General features: G+C 38.8%; 1 protein-coding gene across 3 annotated transcripts in view; it reads left to right on the forward strand.

The window, feature by feature from the left end:
* The window catches only part of LOC127369556 (RNA-binding Raly-like protein), a 91367-nt gene extending 81435 nt beyond the window's left edge, over nt 1-9932 (forward strand). For all 3 annotated transcript variants that reach the window (XM_051411042.1, XM_051411041.1, XM_051411039.1), the window contains 3 exons: nt 1818-1987; nt 4441-4479; nt 6456-9932. In XM_051411042.1, coding sequence (XP_051267002.1) covers nt 1818-1987; nt 4441-4473 — 203 coding nt within the window. In that variant the 3' untranslated portion in view covers nt 4474-4479; nt 6456-9932. The remainder of the gene's footprint in view (nt 1-1817; nt 1988-4440; nt 4480-6455) is intronic.
* The last annotated feature ends 10673 nt before the right edge of the window (nt 9933-20605 follow it).

Consider the following 20605-nt stretch of genomic DNA (forward strand, 5'->3'; position numbering starts at 1 on the left):
CTTTTAAATTGTCCAAAAATCTTCTTATTGGTTGATACGTTTGGTCTCTCCCATCTGTACTTGAATATAACCTGGGGCTGGGTCCTTCAGGGCTTTAAAATTAATCAGAAAGATTTTGTGAACAGTTCACTGGTAGCCAGTGAAATGATGCCAGGATTGGTGAAGGGTTCAGTTCAAACCAAAGGACCTGGGTTTTGAATTTGTTTACTCTACTTACTCAGATGTACAAACGTATAACTTGAGCAATTATAATGGTGTAATTGATTAATTAAATAACTGTGTTCGGCAAATTTTTGAGACGACTGCATGCAAAGTCAGTGGATATATGAGAATTTATCCATGGCTGCACAAATTGACACCAATGAGCAAAACATGTATGAAGCTAAAGGAAAAAAACAGAACTGAAGTTTCTAGTGATTTCTGAACACAAGCACTTGGTGTGTCTGTTGCTAGGTATCTTAAGATAAGATATTCCTTTTAAAGCTAACATACAGTTGGTGCATTGGCTGAAACTGTTATATTTGTACATGTGACACATAATCTGTGAAAAAATCGTGTCCCTGTGGCTCCCTCCAAGTGCTCCTAATGGCATTTGTAAGAATCCACTGCACTTGAACGAAAACAACCAATCAAAGCCAGGAGTCGTCTCTAACATACTGTCAGTCACTGCTCTGCTGCACAGGCTCTGTAAGTCCCCCTTCCCCTTCCACTCAGTCAAGCTCATTATCTTCTGCGCGCGGTTTCAAGAGAAGCTTCGCAAACACAGAAAAAAGCCACCAGCAATGAAACAACTGCAAGTCCTCCTTTGCTTACAACGGCATTTAGTGCAAAACATGTGTGCACATGTTCCAGCTCCACACAAAGCTTTGGGCTCATTATGTCAGACGCCATGGCGCTCATATCAACGAGAGGCAAAAAGGCATGATGACAAACCGTGGGGAATAACGTTTGAGGGGATATAGTGGTGTGTGTGTCTGTGTGAGTGTGATGTTAGCTGCACAAAGCAGAGCATGTACAATTTATTTTTCTGTGTTATTAGAAGTTGATGTAACTTAATAATAAAACGGCACTCCCCTCCCGTAGAAGTATCCCCTGTTTCTTGCCTCTTACCGTCGAAGCAGCGTTGCTAAGGCAGTCTAGACCATCCTCTCATCCCGCTGTATACGGCGTTGCAGCTGCTTCTGAAGCCTGGGGCGCTCTGCCCTGAGGCCGCAGAGTGCTGGAGGGGTGTCTTTGAGAAGACGAGTCACGGGAGAGGACCTGGGTCTTGGCAAGGCTCACGTCGTGGAGAGAGAGTCCACTGAGGCATGAGGCTTCGTAGGGCACCCGGCGCCTTCTGCTCTGCTGTGGGTTTAATGGAAGAGGCTTAGCAGATTGAGTAGAGTATAGTAGCATATCTTCTAAAATTCTAGCATTTAGAGAAAATTCCAAAAAATTGTAGCCTCGCTTAGCACAGAGCTCTAACACCCTGCCTACACAGTTAAAGCAGCACATTAGCAGCTTCAATCCTCCGTCAGTATCTGCACTCTTTTAATTCAGTCTTGCTTGGGTGAAGTGGAAAGCTAAAAATAGACGCTTCGGGTTGCAGTTATGCTTGTAAAGCTTGAGTGAAATATAATAATTTGGCAGCTGATGCAGACAGCTGCATTGGTTATAATGAGAGTGTGTCTGTTGATGATGATGGATCACTGAAAGGTTAGTCTGGAATATGTTTGGAGGTGATGGCCAAGTAAACTTCTTATGTACTGCAAACCAAAGAAAACGGGGACTGTGATCAATCTCTGAATTGAATCTCTGTGCCCTCCTTTCTCTCTCAGAGGCTCAAAGAAAGTACGAGGACAACTGTGACTCCCTGCATGAGGAGTCCGTGTCAGAGACGGCAGAAAACTCCGGGGAGGAGGCCGGCGAGGGGGCGCTGGACGTGGAGGCAGGAGAGATGACCGATGGAGGCGAGGACGACTACGACGAGGAGGGCAGCCACCATCTGGTAAGAGAAACGGTTGAAAGGGCTGACGGGGAGGGAGAGTGCAAGGCACTTTGGGAGATCTCAAGCGGGCAGACAGTCTCTGCCTTCTGAAAGTTAATTTTCCAGAATTATTCATGGCCACAGATCTGAGAGAGCGGGTCTTCACATGAGTGAATGGTGAGGGCGCCTGGACTGACAGTTTTTCCCTGTCGACCCCAGCTCAAACAGTGAAAGCAGGGCCCTTCACAGGCCCACACAAAGGCACAAGCTCACACACGTCGTACACCCCCTTACAGGCTATAATTAAAGCTGCTCAAGACGCATGAAAGAGCGTTTAAGACCGGACCTGCATGGACTGGTGTGGATCTGACCGTGAAGTAGCGGGTATGGAGCAGTACGAGGAACTTTTCTTTCACAAGGTCGCCGAAGAGGTAGCGCCAATGTAGAAAAGCCAACAGAAGCTGTTATCTCAAAGATTAAATTATTTTTATTTTTCGTTCTTTTTTTTTTTAAATGGTTATTTAATCTGTAAAATGTCAGGGAAAAAATGCCCATTACAAATTCCACGAGCCCAAGGTGATGTCTGCAAATTGCTTGTTTTTTCCAACCGACTGTCTAAAACTCTTTGGAGAAAAGCAGCAAATTTCAAGCTGGAACCCACAAATATTTTTTTCGCTTGAAGGTGATTAAAAACAATTCAGTCAAATTGTCTGACACTCCAATACTGTAATCTGAAGATTGTTTCTTGTCACAATGCTTGGTGTCGTCACATCGATGAAATGATCCATACTTTTCAGGATTGCTGAGCTGAATGGTTTATAACAGACTTTAAAATTCAGTTTAGACCTTCGGGGAGTCACTTTTGGCTAAAATAAAATTTTCTGTGATAATCACTAGTCTATTCACCCATATTTCACTGCAACTAATGACTTCTTCTTAACATTGCAGAGACAGTTTGACTCAGATTACGCAGAGTTTAAGGAATGAAACCAATATTTTCTCCAAGGCAGCAACTGATTATTTTTTCTTAATTATCAATTAATTATTCGTTAATGGATTCATCATTTTGTCTGTAAAACTGTGAAAAAATGTCCATCACAATTTATCAGCGCTCAAGGTGATTTCATCAACTTGCTTTTCTTAAATCAACAAAATCCAAAGATTTTCAGCCATTCTCCCAACTAAGAAGATAGGAAACTAGGGAACGTTGGCCATTTTTTATAGAAAATGACACTGATCCATCAAAATAGCTGAATATTTTTTTCACCAATCAACTCATCGATAATCAAAACCCGAAATTTTTCTCCGCATTCATTTCTATGTGGGGCAGGATGAGACACGTTCACTTCCCATCGCGAATTTACCCGCCTACTTCCATCTGATTGAACTTTGCAAAATCACAATGTCATCTAATGTTTAGCCAGATTGAGAGTTCTTGTTCTCATTCAGGAAACATTGTTTGTTTATATTCATGTGTTATAGCTGCATGGTGAAAAGCAGCAGAGAAGGAGGGATGCTGATTGTCTGTAGAGTGTAAGGACAGTGACAGCAATGACTGACAGTAACCGTTTGATAAAATCCTGTATAATCCTATACCCCTTGACTGCAGCATAATTGTTTAAACTTTATTTTAGGTGTTTAACTCAGAAGCTCATACAAAAGCTTTTTATCGGCTGTATTCAGTCGACCATTCACAATCGGCTGATCTCAGTCACCTACCTATTACATGATCAGTGCTCAAAAATGCACTTTAATTGGATAAATGGGATCGAAGATGAAAAACTAACTTGAAGTGGTGTCTAATGAGACACTCAAAATGTTATGTTTACATTGTTTTTCATTGAAAATAAAGTGGGTTTCTTCCACTTAAAAATAACATTGTAGCATTCAAAGTAAAAAATCAAATGACTGTCTCCTTTACACTGTTGTGTTCAAATGTCTGACCCTTTTTTAACTTTATGAAATTATTTGTAGCTATTATTTGCACACTGGAGGCTTTGAAGCACCCACGGTGGTCCATAGTGTTAAGTAATCCATATGGCCATTTCAGTTTATTTCACAACGCACCATTTTTCAAGTTCAAGAATTGACATCGCAGTAATTATCCTCGGTTTCATGTGGGTTGAGCTGTGCAGTGTGGCCATGCTTTTAACCTGCTATGCTATATTTATTAGCCATTAACCAGCTGAGCTTGGGTATGCTATCCTCGATGAAAGCTTGGTGCCCTCACTAATAGAAGACATCATTTTTCAGAGACGAGGTGGAAGAGATTTATTTGTTTCCTGAAGGTCACGTTGATCACAGATGGTGATAATGTACCACAAAGTCTGTTCCACAGGTCGGCTTCACTGTTCTTGTTGAGCGTATATCAGCAACGACCTTTTTTAGAAAAGGTTAAATACAAGCTGTGTGCTCAGTTTAAAATGCTACAATGTATCTGTGATTTTACCTTCCTCTCTCTCTCTCCTTTCCAGATAGAGAACCATGTATCGGATATTGACAACTGAGATCAGGTAAGAGCTCTGGACTTCTGTTTAATCCAAGTGTCCATTACAGCAGCTGTGAGGTTGTTCTACAAGACTGCTTAAGGTCCTGCCGGCTCTTACAGCCAGTCCTCATTAAAGGGTCTTACATCCGGTCCTCGTTAAAAGCTGTAACCACTGAACTGTGTCTTGAGCATCTCTAAACATTCGTTAATCATCACCTAAGTCATAAGCTCTATGACATTTAGAAAGACCAGCTCCACTGAAGGGCGGCTAATGCCGAATTCAACAGAGGGAGCAATAATGGCATTCCAATGGGCCAGAACTGCCTATAAACAACATTCATCTAATTGAATTGTGTGGAAGGGGGTATGAATGGCGAGGCCCAAGGTAAAGAGTTTCCTGCCTCCTGCCTCTCGGGGTGTGGGTAATGATGCAGCCGCATCATCAGTTGGCTCGGCACTGGCTGGCTCTTCATAGCGGGGGTGCTTAGCTGTGTTTATGAGTTGCGCACTGTTGATGTAACTTTGAGTTAATCTCTGTTACAGTCTTCTTTTTGCTTCTGGCTGAGCAAAATAAAATCCCAAAAGTGGCTCTGTTCATTGGAGACTGTAAAGCCGGGTTCATTTTTGGATTTAGTGTTAGTATTTTGACACATATGTATATCAGTTTTGGTCACATTTGGGTCCCTTTGATCAGCAGTTTTAATCTGCTTTTAGTCAGCAAAAACTAGTCTAGTTATCACCAGTGAAGTCTTATTCATGCATGTTTTAATGTTTAAGGCTTTTAAGCTTTTCTAAGCTGTCACCATCTTTAATGTGTAGTTACCATGGTTACAGGTGTTGTCCATTGCGAGGTTGGCAGAAAAGGCGCTATTTTCCTCTTTGTACGAGAGTGAAATTCACACAGAGTATTTGTTATTCTCCCAAACATCTATTTCTAAACTCTGCAGCTAAAAGGTAGATGGTATTAGGGCCATTATTCCTACCCTGACTGTCCGACATTAAGAAAATCTGCTTACCAGCACTAATAAACACATTATTATACCATGTTTGCTTAATCCACACAAAAAAGAAATGATGATAATGATAAGCAAATTTCTCAAAATGTCAAAGTATGTCTTCAAGAGTAGAATTAGAATAGAACATTTAGTCAGTTTTTGAATCATGTATGCATGTTTCCTGTTTCCATGCTTCTGAGCCATTCATTTGTCACTTCCTGTTCAATTTCCAGTGGGATTGTGGATGCATTTATTCCATAAATGTGTTCCTCTTTCAAAGAACATCCGCTAACACTGCATACAACAAGTCAAGCCTTTGCTTTTGAGCTGCATTTTACCACTACTGAGCACGCAATGTACCCCAATGTAATAATCATAGTTTTTGTTAGTTTAGTTTTAGTCCTGTCTTTGTCATGGCTAAAAGTTTGCCAACAAATAGTTTTGTCACAGTTTTATTGACAAAATCAACCCCATGTTTTTTGGGGGGGTTTTATGTGAGTACTAGCAAAAAAGTTCAAAGCAAATACCACACTTTCTCCCCATCTGCCTGTCCAGGCATCTGGTGTCCCAGTTCTTTCCACCTCTTAAGAAACCGTATGTTACACTTCAGTTTTCTATTTCCTTTCCATATGTCTCCCTTTTTTAAAATTCTATCAGCAGCCAAGTCACAAAGCCTCCTCACAGCACATACATTTAAAAACCTGAAAATCCCACTCGAGCTTGTGGAGAATATATGAATGTTTGGCTTGCAGGCCTACTAAGGGTAGAAAATCACTGTGAGAAAAACCTCAATAAGTCGTGTCCAGAAGGATTAGGGCAGCAGCTGCGGCTACCAGCAAATATTTCTGCACTTCCCAAGATATTTCTGAGGCCATTCAGAACGGACAAGCTTTAAAACTCAGGCTAATCCTCATCAGATTTACAGCATTATAAATAGCCACCATGTTTAAGGAGGAGACACAATCCTATAATGTGTTTTCATCAGTTTTCTCCTTTATCACTTCAGGATGAGGCAGCAGACACCCCCGGTCGGTGGTATTAGAATTCATCATCACCTTCAAGAGACAGAAAAGGATCTCTGAGGGCTCAAGACACCCATTCTGGACTGTAAGTTGTGTTCAAGAGATGCTGAATCACATTTAGATCCCCAACTGCGCAGCACAAGCCAAATGTGATGTGCTCTCTAAAGAAAATGTATTCAAGACCCATTTTAATGCATCGGCCTGAGTTTGCCTCATGGATATTCTGCGCAATTTATATTTCATTGCAAGAGGCTGACGGTATCATGTGCTAATCCTGTTCCTGAAAAAATAAAAAGAGGAAAATAAAGGGTTTTATTCTGATTTCTAAATTGAATTAGGTGGAGAGAAGAGAACATGACATTGTTGATCAATTGTTGCTGCTTTTATGAAATGTGTTTTTGCTGTAATTTCACAAACAGTTTTTCATTGAATTTCTGTTGTTGCTTAAAAATCGAATGAATAAATGACAGCCAGAACAATCTGCAGTATGATATTGAGAAAATGAATGAAACTTCGGCGCCGTCTGGTTCGGATTTGACTCCTATATATAAGCCAATAGCTGTGAGCATAACTTTATCCAGCTTTATCCATTTATCACACAAATACCCTGTAGGGCTGTTCCATCATATATTCCAACTCCTGCCAAGTTTCAGAAGCAGAAAGAGCTTCCTGTGGTAGAGAGCCAACACTGGCACAGGCCTCCTGCCAGGGAGCAGTGCCCTAACGTCTCAATGCGCTGCTCCCCGCTCAGCCTGTGCATCCCAACATGGACTGCTGCTGTTTGGGAGCCAACGCCCTTTTTCCTCCTCCTCTAACATCTCCCTCCGCATCCAGCATTGATTCTGTCTCATGTAGGCAAAGGAGCGAGGCCAGTTTTTCTAGAAACTGGGAAGCTGTATTATCTTTATTTATACATTAAAAGGCTTTGAGATTATCTAAAGTATGTGATCCGTGTTTCAGATCGCTTAAATTACGGAATAAAAATGTAATCTAACATGACACAATGGCAAATGCTTCGTCAAAACAGCCTAAATAAGTAGTGAAACAATACAAACCAGCACCCCATTTCTCTTAAAATATCCATAAAAGTTAATATTGTGGTCAGATGAACTGGCCAGGAGTGGATGATTCAGTTGGTTACAGTTTACTAACATGTTCATGATTTCTACCAGTTCAGATCTGTTATGTGAAGCAGCTAACATGCAAACATTTCAAATGCAGCTTAAGCTCCAGCTGAGCCATTATAATTAACCTGATTATAAATACATTTCTGAAGTGAATTATGTCACCAGTGACTGGATGTCGGCATGTTGTACTGTTAATTATTCAGATCATATTTGCCCTTCTTTTTTTTTTCCCTCAATATGTGACACAGTATATTTTCTCCAAACAATAACATACGCGTGTTTGTTGTCTCTGGCGTTCAGTTTCATTTAAAAGCCGTTCTCAGAAGGGGGTAGGTGTTGGGGAACTACAGCTAATATGCACCAGGTGTGCCAGCTGATTGGCCAGTAGCATCAGTTTGGCTCATTATGTGTATCAGCAACAACTTCAGTGCTTTAAAAGCTTTTAGGCGACTATTCAAACAGATTTAATAGTGTGGACGTTGTTTGTTACAGCCTAATTTATGTTTCTGAACAGTCAGCTGGCACACCTGGTATGTACGAGCTGTAACAACACCTCTAAAGGTGCAGTCGGGTTGGATTCCGCGAGGCAAAATCTTGCAGGTGCGGCAGGAAATGGTGTAGATGGGGTGTAAAACTGCAAGAGCTAGCAAGGCTAATGTTCAACAAATTATACAACAATAAATTATACAGCTTCATACCAAATACTTAACTGTCATTAACTTCCGTCACTGTCCTTGCACTCTCTGCTGCTAAATAACATCTCTCCTTCCCTGCCGCTTGTACAACATCACAGTGCAGTGATACATAAACAGTCAGTATGTCCTGAATTGGAGGTCAATTCCACCGCATCTCTTAAACTAGCTGGACATAGGAGAGCCTCGCAGTTTCAGTGTCAAGAGTTCAATCCGATCAAACTCTTCCTCTTTTACTTCAACCTCGTGCTCTGAAGCATAAACGTCCGGTGTGACCGCATCACGATTCCTCCTGAGGGTGTTTTTTTTTTTTTTTGGAAGAAGTGAAAGCATGAAAGCAAACAAAACATTGGAATAACTTACTGAATATCAGTAGAGAAGTCCTGAATTTATGTAAAAGTTGAATCATTGGATTCAGTGCTGTTGGTAGTTTAATGAGTTGTTTCACACAAATTGCAAAAAAAAAAAACAACTAAAATAAACATGTCCCTCTCTCAAAGCTTAGTGGTGTCCATTCAAGCAGATAGGTGTGGTTTTATTTGCACAGGCTTTGAGATATCTGCCCCAGAGACTTGCAGGCAACCCAGTACAATCAAAGTAAAATATATTTAATTTGCAGCACTTGAAGCATTAAAAATGGCATTTGGAAAATTCGACAGCAATCTTTCCATCCGGGAACAATGTCCTAATCACTCTGAAGAATCCACAAATACCTCTGTATACATTTTTCACTATTTACTTTGACCTTTGGTAAAAAGGAAAAATTAAAAAATTAAAAATTGTTGATTAATAAACTGAATAATGGTGTTTTTTATGTATGTACGTCACAAATAAAATTGTATTCACTCCTATTATATCTTATAAGCTCAAAGCCTGGGCAAATAAAACCAAACCACCAGGGGTAAGTAAGAAAATATTGTTCTGATTTGGTTGAACTAACCCTTTACACACAGAATTCATTATTTTGCACAGTTTCATGAAAACAGTCCACCCTGGCAGTGCTGCCTGAAAAAATACATGAAATAAAATGTCTGTCCTGCAGCTCATTCAAAATAAGTGTCTGGTGAATGATGATAATGTGTAATATTTAGCACTATTTTTGTATCCAAAAAACATGTCTAAGGGAAATGGCTCTGCTACATGTTTATCTTTTTGCTGGTAGCCTGTTATTTAATGAACAGTATGGTGATGTGTCAAATATTTTGCAAAAATGCTTAAAAAAAAAAAACTTCATTGCTTTTAACTGTTGTAATTTATCTGGGTCACTTTAAAACGTTTCTGGCTCGACGCTTCCTTTTAGTTTGCCCTGTAAATAGTCAAATTTATCACGTTTATTTCAAATAATAGATTGGAAAAAAGAATTTTATTAAGTTTAAAATAACACTGAAATGATATACTGACAGTTTGTTGGGACCGTTGCAGGTTTTGCGGGGCTTGTAGAGATGTGTAACTGACAACTGTTGTATAGAAATGTACATTTTTTTGTAAAGATATTTTTATCAAAAGGCATGTTTACTGTAACTTTGTATTTTCAGTTCATGTATAAAAACAGTATATTCCAACTGTTGTAAGGCTAGAAAACTCATCGTCATTGTAGATAACTATTTGTGTTCTTATCAGTCAATAAAATGTTTGTGTCATATTCAACTAGTCAAATGTTTCAATGATCAACACTTTATTTTACAAATAAATATGAACTGAAGGACAAAGACAACCTTTTGGCTTTATTGCAAAGTCGTACATAAATACAGATGCCATAATTGCTTACAGATGGTTTGCAGACATATGTAAATATTTGGTGCATCATTAAGGCATGCCACTTAAAAATCCATTCTCTCCACTCATTACCAGGCATCTTCCTTCAATGCAGAATGCTCATTTAAGCATGATTTATATAGTTGTTTATGCAGCCCATGTGCCACACTTGCCATCAAAATGACACTTTAACAAGTTGCACAGCTTCAGTGTTTGAATACATGTCAAATTAATGTCAGTCAACAGAAAACTGGACACCATAACGGCAGCTTGTCATCTTGTGTTTCACTAATGGCATCAGTCTCGCTGGCTGCCAGTTGATATCACTGTGTACCTAACGCAATCTGACCATAGCAGCATGCCCACCTGTGGCAGGTCATTTTACACCCGACTAATAACAGTAAATGATTGTAAGAATGCACCAACCCGATCAAAACGTATGCATTTCTGATCTAAAGATTATGTTACTGAACTTCAGAACTGGATGTGAAGTTTATTTTCCCACTTTGTTTAATTTAGCACAAATACTCAACATAATTAAATTGGCCTGCCTGGGCTAAATCTGACACATGTACTCAGATCATACTGATTTCAGTTCATTAGTAAGTATAACTACAGTGTAGAAGGGGAGAAGTAACGAAACACTATTTTCATAACTAACTCTTCTCACTTAAATTTGTATTTCTAGTGAAAACTATTCATCTCCAGTGATTAGTGATTTTACATTTTTATAATAAACTAAGAGATTAAGTGATCCTGTATGGGTTGAGAAATCTGTCTGATTTCTTAAAGGCCCTCAAAATGTGTTTTGGAGGAGTTTCTTCTGAAATCAGTGACCATCTCTTTAGTTGTGAAGGTCCAATGTGTAACATTTAGGAGGATCTCTTGACAGAAATAGAATATAATATTAATGGGTCCATTTTCATTGTGTATAATCACCTGAATATATGAATTGTTGTGTTTTTGTTACCTTAAAATTAGCCATTTTTATCTATAGACATCGCGGGCTGCCTTCCATGGAGTCCACCATGTTTCCCAGAATGGACAAACCAATGTTCTGGCCACCATAGTTTCTTCATCATGCTTGGAAGGGGAGCGTGAAGCGACAGTGTTGCGATCTACAACTACATGGCTAGATGCAACTAAATGCTACTGGACTGGACTGTTACTCTTAACATAAATAATACTAATAATAAGATTTTTATTTTTATTTTGTTTTACTTATTAGCTTGTTGTGAAGGTTTAATGTTATAACAACATTCTTAAGATTTTAAACCAAGTTTTTTGGGGGGTTTGAAGCTAAAATGGAAATAAATTAAAGTTGCACATACTCCACAAATATTTGCCATCATGTAATCAATACCGTTGTTATGGCTGAAAAATGATAATAGTGTAACTATTTAAATTGTGGAAGAACATATGAAACCATAGATTTGTTGTTCATTGACACACAACCCTCATACCTTTCACATGTTTTTGACAGTTAAATCAATGTCCAGAAAATTGTATCCTTCTTGACAGGTAATGGAAATAAGGTGAGAGTTCTATTGATCCATGGGGGGAAATATTGTATTGGTCAGAGTTCGGGATCAGCTCCAACCCAGAGGTGCCACTAGAGCTGCTGAGTAATTGCTGTCACGCTGAAGGACATTCAGGCAGGACATTGGGGACTTGTACTTGTGTCCTCTGGTCAAGCAATAGTCTCCAAACTCATTCCACTTGCCCTCAGTTAGATTAAGAAACAGCCCAGCTCATGTTCTTCACTTGGGAACACAACGTGATTTAAAGGTTGATTTTGACCCTGATTTGGCCTTGCGTATTTTTTTTTTGCACTTGACTGTGCAAAACTCAGAGCACAATCAATCTGCAGACATTGTACTGTCCCTTATTTCCCAAATTGGTCTCAGAGCTGTTACAGCTGGGACTAACATTTTTTTTCTGTAGTTTGAGCAGGGTTCACTGAAATCACTGTTCTGCAAGTCAGTTCAGTGTGTGATTTACAGCCTTTTCACAGTTGGATAGTTTTTCTAGTCCACATGGACCATTCTGTTTTGATTGTGTCTACTCCTGAAAATCATTTCTGAGCTGCCTGTCCCTGAAATCATTGTTCAAGCCATGTAATGAGTCCACTCCTATAATCTCAAGGGCAGTGTCTTAAAATAACACACGCAATTAATCATAAAGAAAGCTTGATTCATGCAGGATTTTCTATATAACATATAAGGTATTTTGCAGAGGATCTAAAACAGCTGCTGCAATGAAGACAAGAAATTACATTAAAGCAAGTCCTTGTTGAGGTTGAGTGTTTGTAGTGAGTTTAACGCCTCAACCTGCTGTGTGTGTGTGTGTGTGTGTGTGTGTGTGTGTGTGTGTGTGTGTGTGTGTGTGTGTGTGTGTGTGTGTGTGTGGTTAGAGATGTCCTCCTTGTTGAACTACAACATTCATGTCCTTGAAAGGTTTCAGGATGTCACTTCCACTCTTTTAGTGACTCAGTAAAGGTAGCTGGGCAGCAACAGATGGCCGATTTAAAGCCCCCCATTTATCCACAGTAAAAGGTAATGCAGTAAGGTTAATGAGGGCCAACGTCAATGCCACACACAATTAGCCTGCTGTATTAAGTCCACAACACCAGTGGCTGGCATGATTGCACACAGCTGTTCCCGTTTAACCTATATATGGGCAAACATTTCACCCCGGCTTAATGCGCTGGAGTTTATTCATTTATACAGAAATGACTGAAGCTTCTGAAGTGAAGAATAAAAAAATTCTGCCATGATAGTGATGAAAATGACTACACGATTTTTATTCCAGTGGAGCTGTTAAGCTTCTGCAATATTGATTTTTTTCACAGCTGTGGAAATAAAAAATAGATTATTGGTGCTGCTGCTGGCCACTCGGTCATCTCTGGGAATGTGTGTATATATTTTTAATTCAAACAAATGTGCTACTCAGTCTGGCCCACAACCATCAACTCGTATGTGTTTACAGTCTCTTTCCATTTGGGAAATAAATCTTTGCATATAGATTTGAACCTCTGAATTATCTCAACAGTGGCAACCACATGGATTACTGTGATGGAAAATATATTTAGAAGCAGCATTGGGGTGATAACTCATACTCTAGATTTGTATCTCTTTCTATATATGTGTGTGTGTGTGTGTGTGTGTGTGTGTATTTACAGTATAAAACCCCTAATATTGTACTAAATTCCAGAAGTTTTAGGGCATTTTCTTTATTGCAAATATTCATTTCCCCAGCTCGCTAAACAAATCTTAATTAACATTTATATTATATTAGCTCAGGGGTGCATGATGAGCATACTTTCCTCGTCTGATTTGAAAAATATTTAAATGAATCTACATGTGTTGCCAATAATCCAAATGTCGAGCTGCAAGAGCAGAATGAAGAGTCACGATTTTCATCTCTGCACCAGGCTTTAATGAAATCAGGGGAATTTGTGAAGGAAACAATGAAGGATGAGGTGTCACAAAGTCATTTAGTTTGGTTCGAGGCTAGCAGGCTAACATTAGCCTTTAGCTCTTCAAGGTGAATGATATCAGCCATTTTGGGTTTGACTGGAAAGTACAGTTGATGTTAGTTGATCTATCAGTGTCTGATTCATATTTTTCAGATGATTACAAAGTCAAATGGTTGTAACAGTTCTACTAACGTTACATGAACAGACATTTACAGCATGTACAGCGGCTTGGTGAGGAATGAAAGCATCTGAATTCTACAGTACATCTTCCACAAATTGTTTTATTGCAATGATATTACATTGATTTAGGAGCAGGAGAGAACAATCACTCCTCCCGTCCTCGAGCTGGGAAAGTCATCGGGTTCTTTAGATGACATCCATCATGGGGTAATTTAAGATTGAAAACATGTCACTGTGATGTATAGTGAAGGTATAGTGGGGAGCAGCTTGCATTGTAAAGGTTAATCCAGTTAAATCTAAGTCAGAAACAGACAGCTGTGCTCTATGTGTGGTTTGGATTTGCAGTTTCAGCAGAAACAAAATGTCAGACACGAACTGAGAATCAAAAAGACAAAATGTACAGCTGAAAGTTTATTGATTCTTATGCAGAAATTAGAGAAGCGAAAGCAGCATGACATACAGAATATGAAGTATAGTGGTAGTGCTCATGAAATAAAATGTATGTGTACATTCACGGATTCTCACTCAATGCATTATTCGTCAAGAAAATCAGTTTCTAAAGCTGATTTGTTAATATATTAAACGGTGCCCTTTTTTTTTACATCCATGTTTACTTTGTATAATAATTATCTGTGACTTCATCATTACAAGTGACACCTTTCACATTACATTTAGTCTACTTATTTTGGATTTTGTGGATGTTTGATATCAGTTTATTGATGCTGAGTTTCATACATTTCAAAAATGCAACTTACAGAATTTGAGAAATCTGCAACTTAAGACCCTTACTGTTAACCATGTTCATGTTTTTGGCATCTATTTTTATACTTACTGTTTTTATATCTGCACTCTTTCCTACTGTACATCAACTGCTGCTGCTTAACTCAAATAAAATGGCAACAGCCAGTACAAAAAGTGGAAAGAGGATGAAACACATCTCCCCATGCAGTGGAAGATCTGACTGCTGGAAACAAGAAGGAAGTAATCCTCATTACCTATGCAGCTGTGTGGGCTGAGTTATCCCTTCGGTTCTGCACTAATTGCTCTGAATCAATAAAACTGTATAATCCAAAGGAAAAGTTCTCAGTCACATTCAGGGCATCATGACCTTGGGAGCTCTTTACGTACTAGAGACGATGCATTTATCTGTGTTTTATGCTTTCCAGAGGAGCACATTAGGAGTCACCGTCTTGAGAGAGAGAGGGTGAGACAGGCAGGCAGACAGAGGGAGATAAAGAGAGAGGATATATTTTGAGTGATCTCTTTTGAAGCGGCGTGCTTTTGCTACATGCCTCAAGGTGTCACTTCATAATTGAATCCCTTCCTTTGTACTGCGGTGAGGCCAAGGAGGCTTGAGGACAGCCCGAGGACAGCAACGTGAACACCTCCAGGGCCCGCAGGCCATGGTTTCCCCCGCTGATAATACTGTATATGAGCAGTATCCCCCAACTGATAACTCTCCATGGAGACAGACTCCTAATGGAAAAAAGTTATTATTCATCTCAATGGGAAAATGATAACATAGTACAGAGAATTGTCACATTATAATTATGAGCAGTGAGTGGGTAGAAAAGGAACCCTTCAGGTTTCATGACTGAATCTGCCCCTGCTCCAATTACATTCTCGAGAGGCTGCTGTCCATTCATGCATAGCCACAAATTATTGTCATTTTAGTCAACTGTCATTATTATCATTCACATTGTGACAAAACTTTAAAATAAGGTGAAAAGGGTAAAATGGTGTTTGAAAAGGGAGGAATGACTGCTTTTTTACTATGTAGAAAGTGGGGTTTTCTAGTGATGTACTGGGATACAAGTACAAGAGGCTAAAACGCTCAAATTCCTACTAAGGTAAAAGTATTATCAGCAAAATCTACTTAAAAATATCAAAGTAAAAGTATTCATTATGCAGGAAAAATATGAGTGATGTATTATTATATATTATTAGATTGTAAAAAGTATACTTTTACTGTTATAGCTGGGCGAGGTGCAGCCAGTTTTAATAACTTTACATACAGTTAGTTTTGCCCAGTGTTTCCCAACCTACTGGTCAGGTTCCATCTGAGGGATCGTGAGATGATTAACGAATTAGGAGAGGAGAAAAAACTAAGTCTATAATAAATGTTGGACGATTTTATGTCTTTTGGTGTCAATTATTTAAATGATTCCATCTTAGAAGTTTAGAGGCAAAATCGCTGTTAAAGCCCCAGTGAATTTCATCCCAACTGCTTTTCCGGTGGTTAAACAGCTTTAGAAACCTCTCCCCCGACACCTCTCTGTTTATATGCCAGGAGCTCTATCCAACTATAGCTATAACCTTCCCAAAACAACAATCCGACATTCACTCATTAATTTATCAAAAATCTGAGTGAGTACAGTGGAGTAAAAAGTACAATATTTCCCACTGAAATGTAGTGGAGTAGAAGTATGAAGTAGAATCAAATATAAATACTGAAGTTTAGGACAAATAGTACCTCAAAATTGTGCAGTATTTGAGGAAATGCTCTTCCCCCAACTAGGTTTTTCACTCTCCCTGAAGGGGAAATGAGAATTTAGTCAGAAGTCAGAAGAAATTAGTTGGAACATACACTATGCATTACGAATTGTATGGCTTTTTCTCAGCACATTATACATGGCACATACCAAAACTGCAGATCACAAATAAGTAATCTTACAGTCTTATCTGCACTACCAAGGTTAGTCATATACGGCCGATGAATGAATAACTTTTTTACTGTAGTAGTCTTGAATGTTCATCATACTTTTCCCGGCTCCTCTGGGCTGAGAATAGGAGAATAAAATGAATTTTCCTTGATCTATTCTAGCCTCATTCCAAGGCCAAATTGGCTATTGATCTCCGTCTCTTTGTCTATTAAGGGAGAGTCTTGCATGCCAAAAATCGGTCACTGCCGTGACGGCTGCCCATATCTCAATGCTGATTGATTCTGTGCAAGCTGTGGCCGGCCGGGCCAAACCAAGGTTGATGGGAGAGGGGATGAGGATGATTGTCTGAGGTTGCTGTCAGCCTGGCAGTCGATGCACATGATCAGTGGAGCAGGAATCCACATAGACCGATCCTTTTGCTTCATTTCTTTGGCTCGACATTACCCACACCCTCTGTGTTTCTGCCATCAGTTGAAAAGGAAATGGATACAGAGAGGAAGGTTATTCTATTCATCCGTTTGGAGGGACTTGATGCAATCAATACTGGCAGAGTGGAATGATGGAGCAGTGACTATGGCAGTGCAAATACTTAACTGTGGTATTGTATAAGGAAGCAGAAGAAAGGAAAGTCCCCCTACTGTGACCCAGTGAGAGAACAACAGTCGCTTTGATTGCTCTTTTTTCTGAAAGAGTTTTCAACTGTGCCTTGTGGCTTTCACTGGTTTGAATGAGAATTGATCGATTTTCAAAAAATCCCTCTGAACTTAGAGCTATTTTCTTTCTGTTAAAATCCAACTATCTGACACATCTGGACATTTGATGGCAGAACAGAGATTTTCCGAAATAGTTTTTTTTTACTTTTTACACAACACATAGATTTTTTTAAAGTAGCCCGAGTCCTGTAATTTAAGGTGAGGCTATACTGTCTTAGTAGTTCTCCTCCTGAATTCACGCTCAAGTTGCAACAGCAAAAATGTGATCAGTGGTACAAGAAATCTGATCTTATCCAGACATGTGGTTGGTATTTTATAAATTTTACAGACACAGAATCATGAAATGGAATTAGCTTGTGTGTTTATTGGATACACCTCATGATATTGGCTAATAACAAAACTCATTTGCAGGATTAAAATGTGTTTTTGTCTGGCTGGTTAATGCAACATTACTCAATTAAAAAGTCCTGTGAGGAAAGTACCTGGTGCACTTGTTACTGTACTAATTGTGAGTTGTTGTTTTTTTAGTTTACTTTTCTATTTTACATTGATTCTTATCCATTGTATTTCATAGGGAAATATACTTTTTACTCCACTACATTTAGTAGTAACTATGCCAACAAAAAAAGCTGCATATAAAATAGAATACGAGGAAAGGTTGTCTTGATACGTCTGCACTTCATTGTAGTTTGGTAAGACGCTAATTTTGAGGGATTAAAAGAAAATGTCTTTACTAATGATGTAAATGTAAATGTCTTGTGTTTCTTTGTGTTTTCTTTTGCCTTCTAACATCTTTGCACCATGTTGGAAATAAGTCTTCACTTTAACATGTAAATCATTGGATTTGTGTTGTTTCTGTTCCTTTGTCCAATAATCTATAAATAAAATCAATTAATGGTAGCCTGACTAATTAAAAAAAATTGGTTTCTCCAGGATGTCCCGTGCTGCGCGACCAATCAGTCGTCAGCAATGTTTTTGTGTCACCTTTTAGTGTAAACTCAGCTAACTCGGAACCTCAACCGAGGCGGTACAAAAAAGTTCAAGGTATCAGGTACTATCCATAATGGAAAACCAAAAAAGAGCGTTTCAGGCCGTACCATGTGCTGGAAATGAGTTCACCAGCTAGAAGCTAACTTCATCTGCTGTTTGATGCTGGTCAGGGAGTGTACAAGTGCCCGCTGCTATTGATGAGAGCAGTAAGAGTGAACCAAAACAGTCAAGTTGTGGGGCTGATTATTGAGCTGAAAGACGCTAAAACGCTTTGCAGAGCTGAGAGGAACTGCAGGGTCATTGTGATTATTAAAGTTTTATCTGAGGGTTCGTCACTATAAGCAACACTTTCAACTGTGTGTAGTCATTAAGATTTCATGCAGCCTTAAGTCCTAAAGTTACGTGACAATGAAGTTATCAAGGGTGTGGTCAACTCTGGTCCACGCTTCATAATTCCTGTTGAGCTGTTATGATGGAACATGTTTATTTTGTGAAGCAAAGTTATTTCTTTCCAACTGTGCTGCTCCAAAAACATCCATGCTCAAACAAGTGCAATTAGAAAGTGTCATTGTAGCCTTGCTCTCAAAACGACAACAGGCAAGAAAGAGAGTGCTAATACGGTATTGAGACAAAACATTTTCATCAACAATTTGTTTTGCCACCTTGAGATTAATATTTTTTCAATTACCGGCTACAACAGCATCTAGTAAATTCTTGAACTATGGTATTTTATCATTAAAGAACGTTAATCACCAAAAATAAGAGGGTATTGCTTTGAAAAACTCCAACAACTGCCAACCCACAAAATGTTTCTCTTGTTCCAGGTTTCGCAGCACGTCGAAGAAAGAAGTTATGTCATTCAGTGATGGCGTGCCTGTCGAAGCAAATAGGCTGTTTCTGAAATGTCAGATGAAACGGTGTAACCTTTCGAAAGGTTAGGCATAACAAGAGAAGCCCTACTGTACAAACCCCACTGCCTGACAATCAGTGTGGCCCCAATACAAGATTAACCTCCCTGTAAACTGACAGAAAGATAATAAAGACATCGGAATGGAAGCCGATCATAAATTGAGTCAGATGAGTCTTCGTCATAACGACAATATTAATGTCTGCTCCAAAGTATCAATAAATCATGAGTTACACTGAGGATGGCTGCTGAATTTAAATTTTATCTCCATGCATAATTTGATTTTCCCAAACAGCTGCTCGGGGTAATATGCAGGACTTTATGGGAAGGTGATGGAGTGAGCTCTGGAGGATCCAACAAGGGAGGAGGGATCCAAGAGATTGTCCACAGCTCAATGAGAATGCCTTGAATACTGGTCTGATTTAATGACTTTTTTTTAAATTAAAGGATGTGGCGCGATCGATCCGAGGCCGTCTACGTGTGAAGTGGCTGTTGTTTTAAATGAGGTGGAATTAAACCGGAGTAGTTGGAATGCTGCAGGTCAAATTTTCACATTACCCTTCCCATTTCAAAACAAACACCTGGAATCACTTTGCGGTGTCAAAGGAAATAATAAGGTTTGTTTTCGATGTCCGACACTGTGCTGCCATGTTTGCAAAACCCCTTAAAGAAAAAAATCAATTGATAAGTTTAGTTCTAAAGTGAGACATTCACTATTTGTATTTTGTTTTGTCATAAAGCTGCATTAATAAATAGATAATGTTTTTTTTTATATTAACATTGTGTCAAATAAAAGGAGTTGTAGTGATAAACCTACAAATAATCATCACCCAGCCCTGGAATTACAAAGTGTTTTTGCATCTTTCAGCGCATTGTTTTGGTGTTATGGCTCATACTGCAATGTTTTGATCTACTCTAACCTTGTTTCCAGCATCAGCAGCAGCTGTTTTTAGCAAAAAAGAAAGCCTACATTTTGGATTGGAGAAATATTCATGGGTTGGTAAGAGGTGTCAGGGAGACTTTAAGGGTTGGCAGAAATATAGGCTGATGTAAACAATTACATTATTTAGCCCTGAAATGAAGACATTTTAACTCAAAAACATTACATTATTGTGGCAAATTAGTAACGCATTGAACAGAAATATCTAAAGGTGGCAGTAAATTGTTTAATTCCAAATATTCAGACATTAAATACATGTCTTACAAATACAGATAATTAAATGTGATGGGTTTTTTTACACATTATTTCTAAAATTAATCTAAATCATTGTGTTAAATGTGACAGGCATCTTTTTTTTTTTGCCAGATGCCAACTTTAAAGTATAATTTTTCACCAAAGCCTTGAGCTCCATAGAGGCTTTATTATTTAGCATTTTAAATACATTTTAATAAATCGTTACTCATTTTTCCTCCAAATGTAATAAGTGAATATAACCCCTGCTCTGTTGCTCTGTGTGGGATCAACAAATTCTTGATTATATCCTGATTTTTTGTAATGTTGCATGAGGAATTGATTTTCTGCCAACATTAAAGATAACAGTATCGCCTCAATGAATCTAGCTGGACATAAACAAATCAATGTCAAGCAGTCGACTCATTTTCAAAAGTCTCAGAATACTCTTAGATTGG

Source organism: Dicentrarchus labrax, unplaced genomic scaffold, assembly GCF_905237075.1.
Source record: "Dicentrarchus labrax unplaced genomic scaffold, dlabrax2021, whole genome shotgun sequence".
Lineage (NCBI taxonomy): Eukaryota > Metazoa > Chordata > Actinopteri > Moronidae > Dicentrarchus > Dicentrarchus labrax.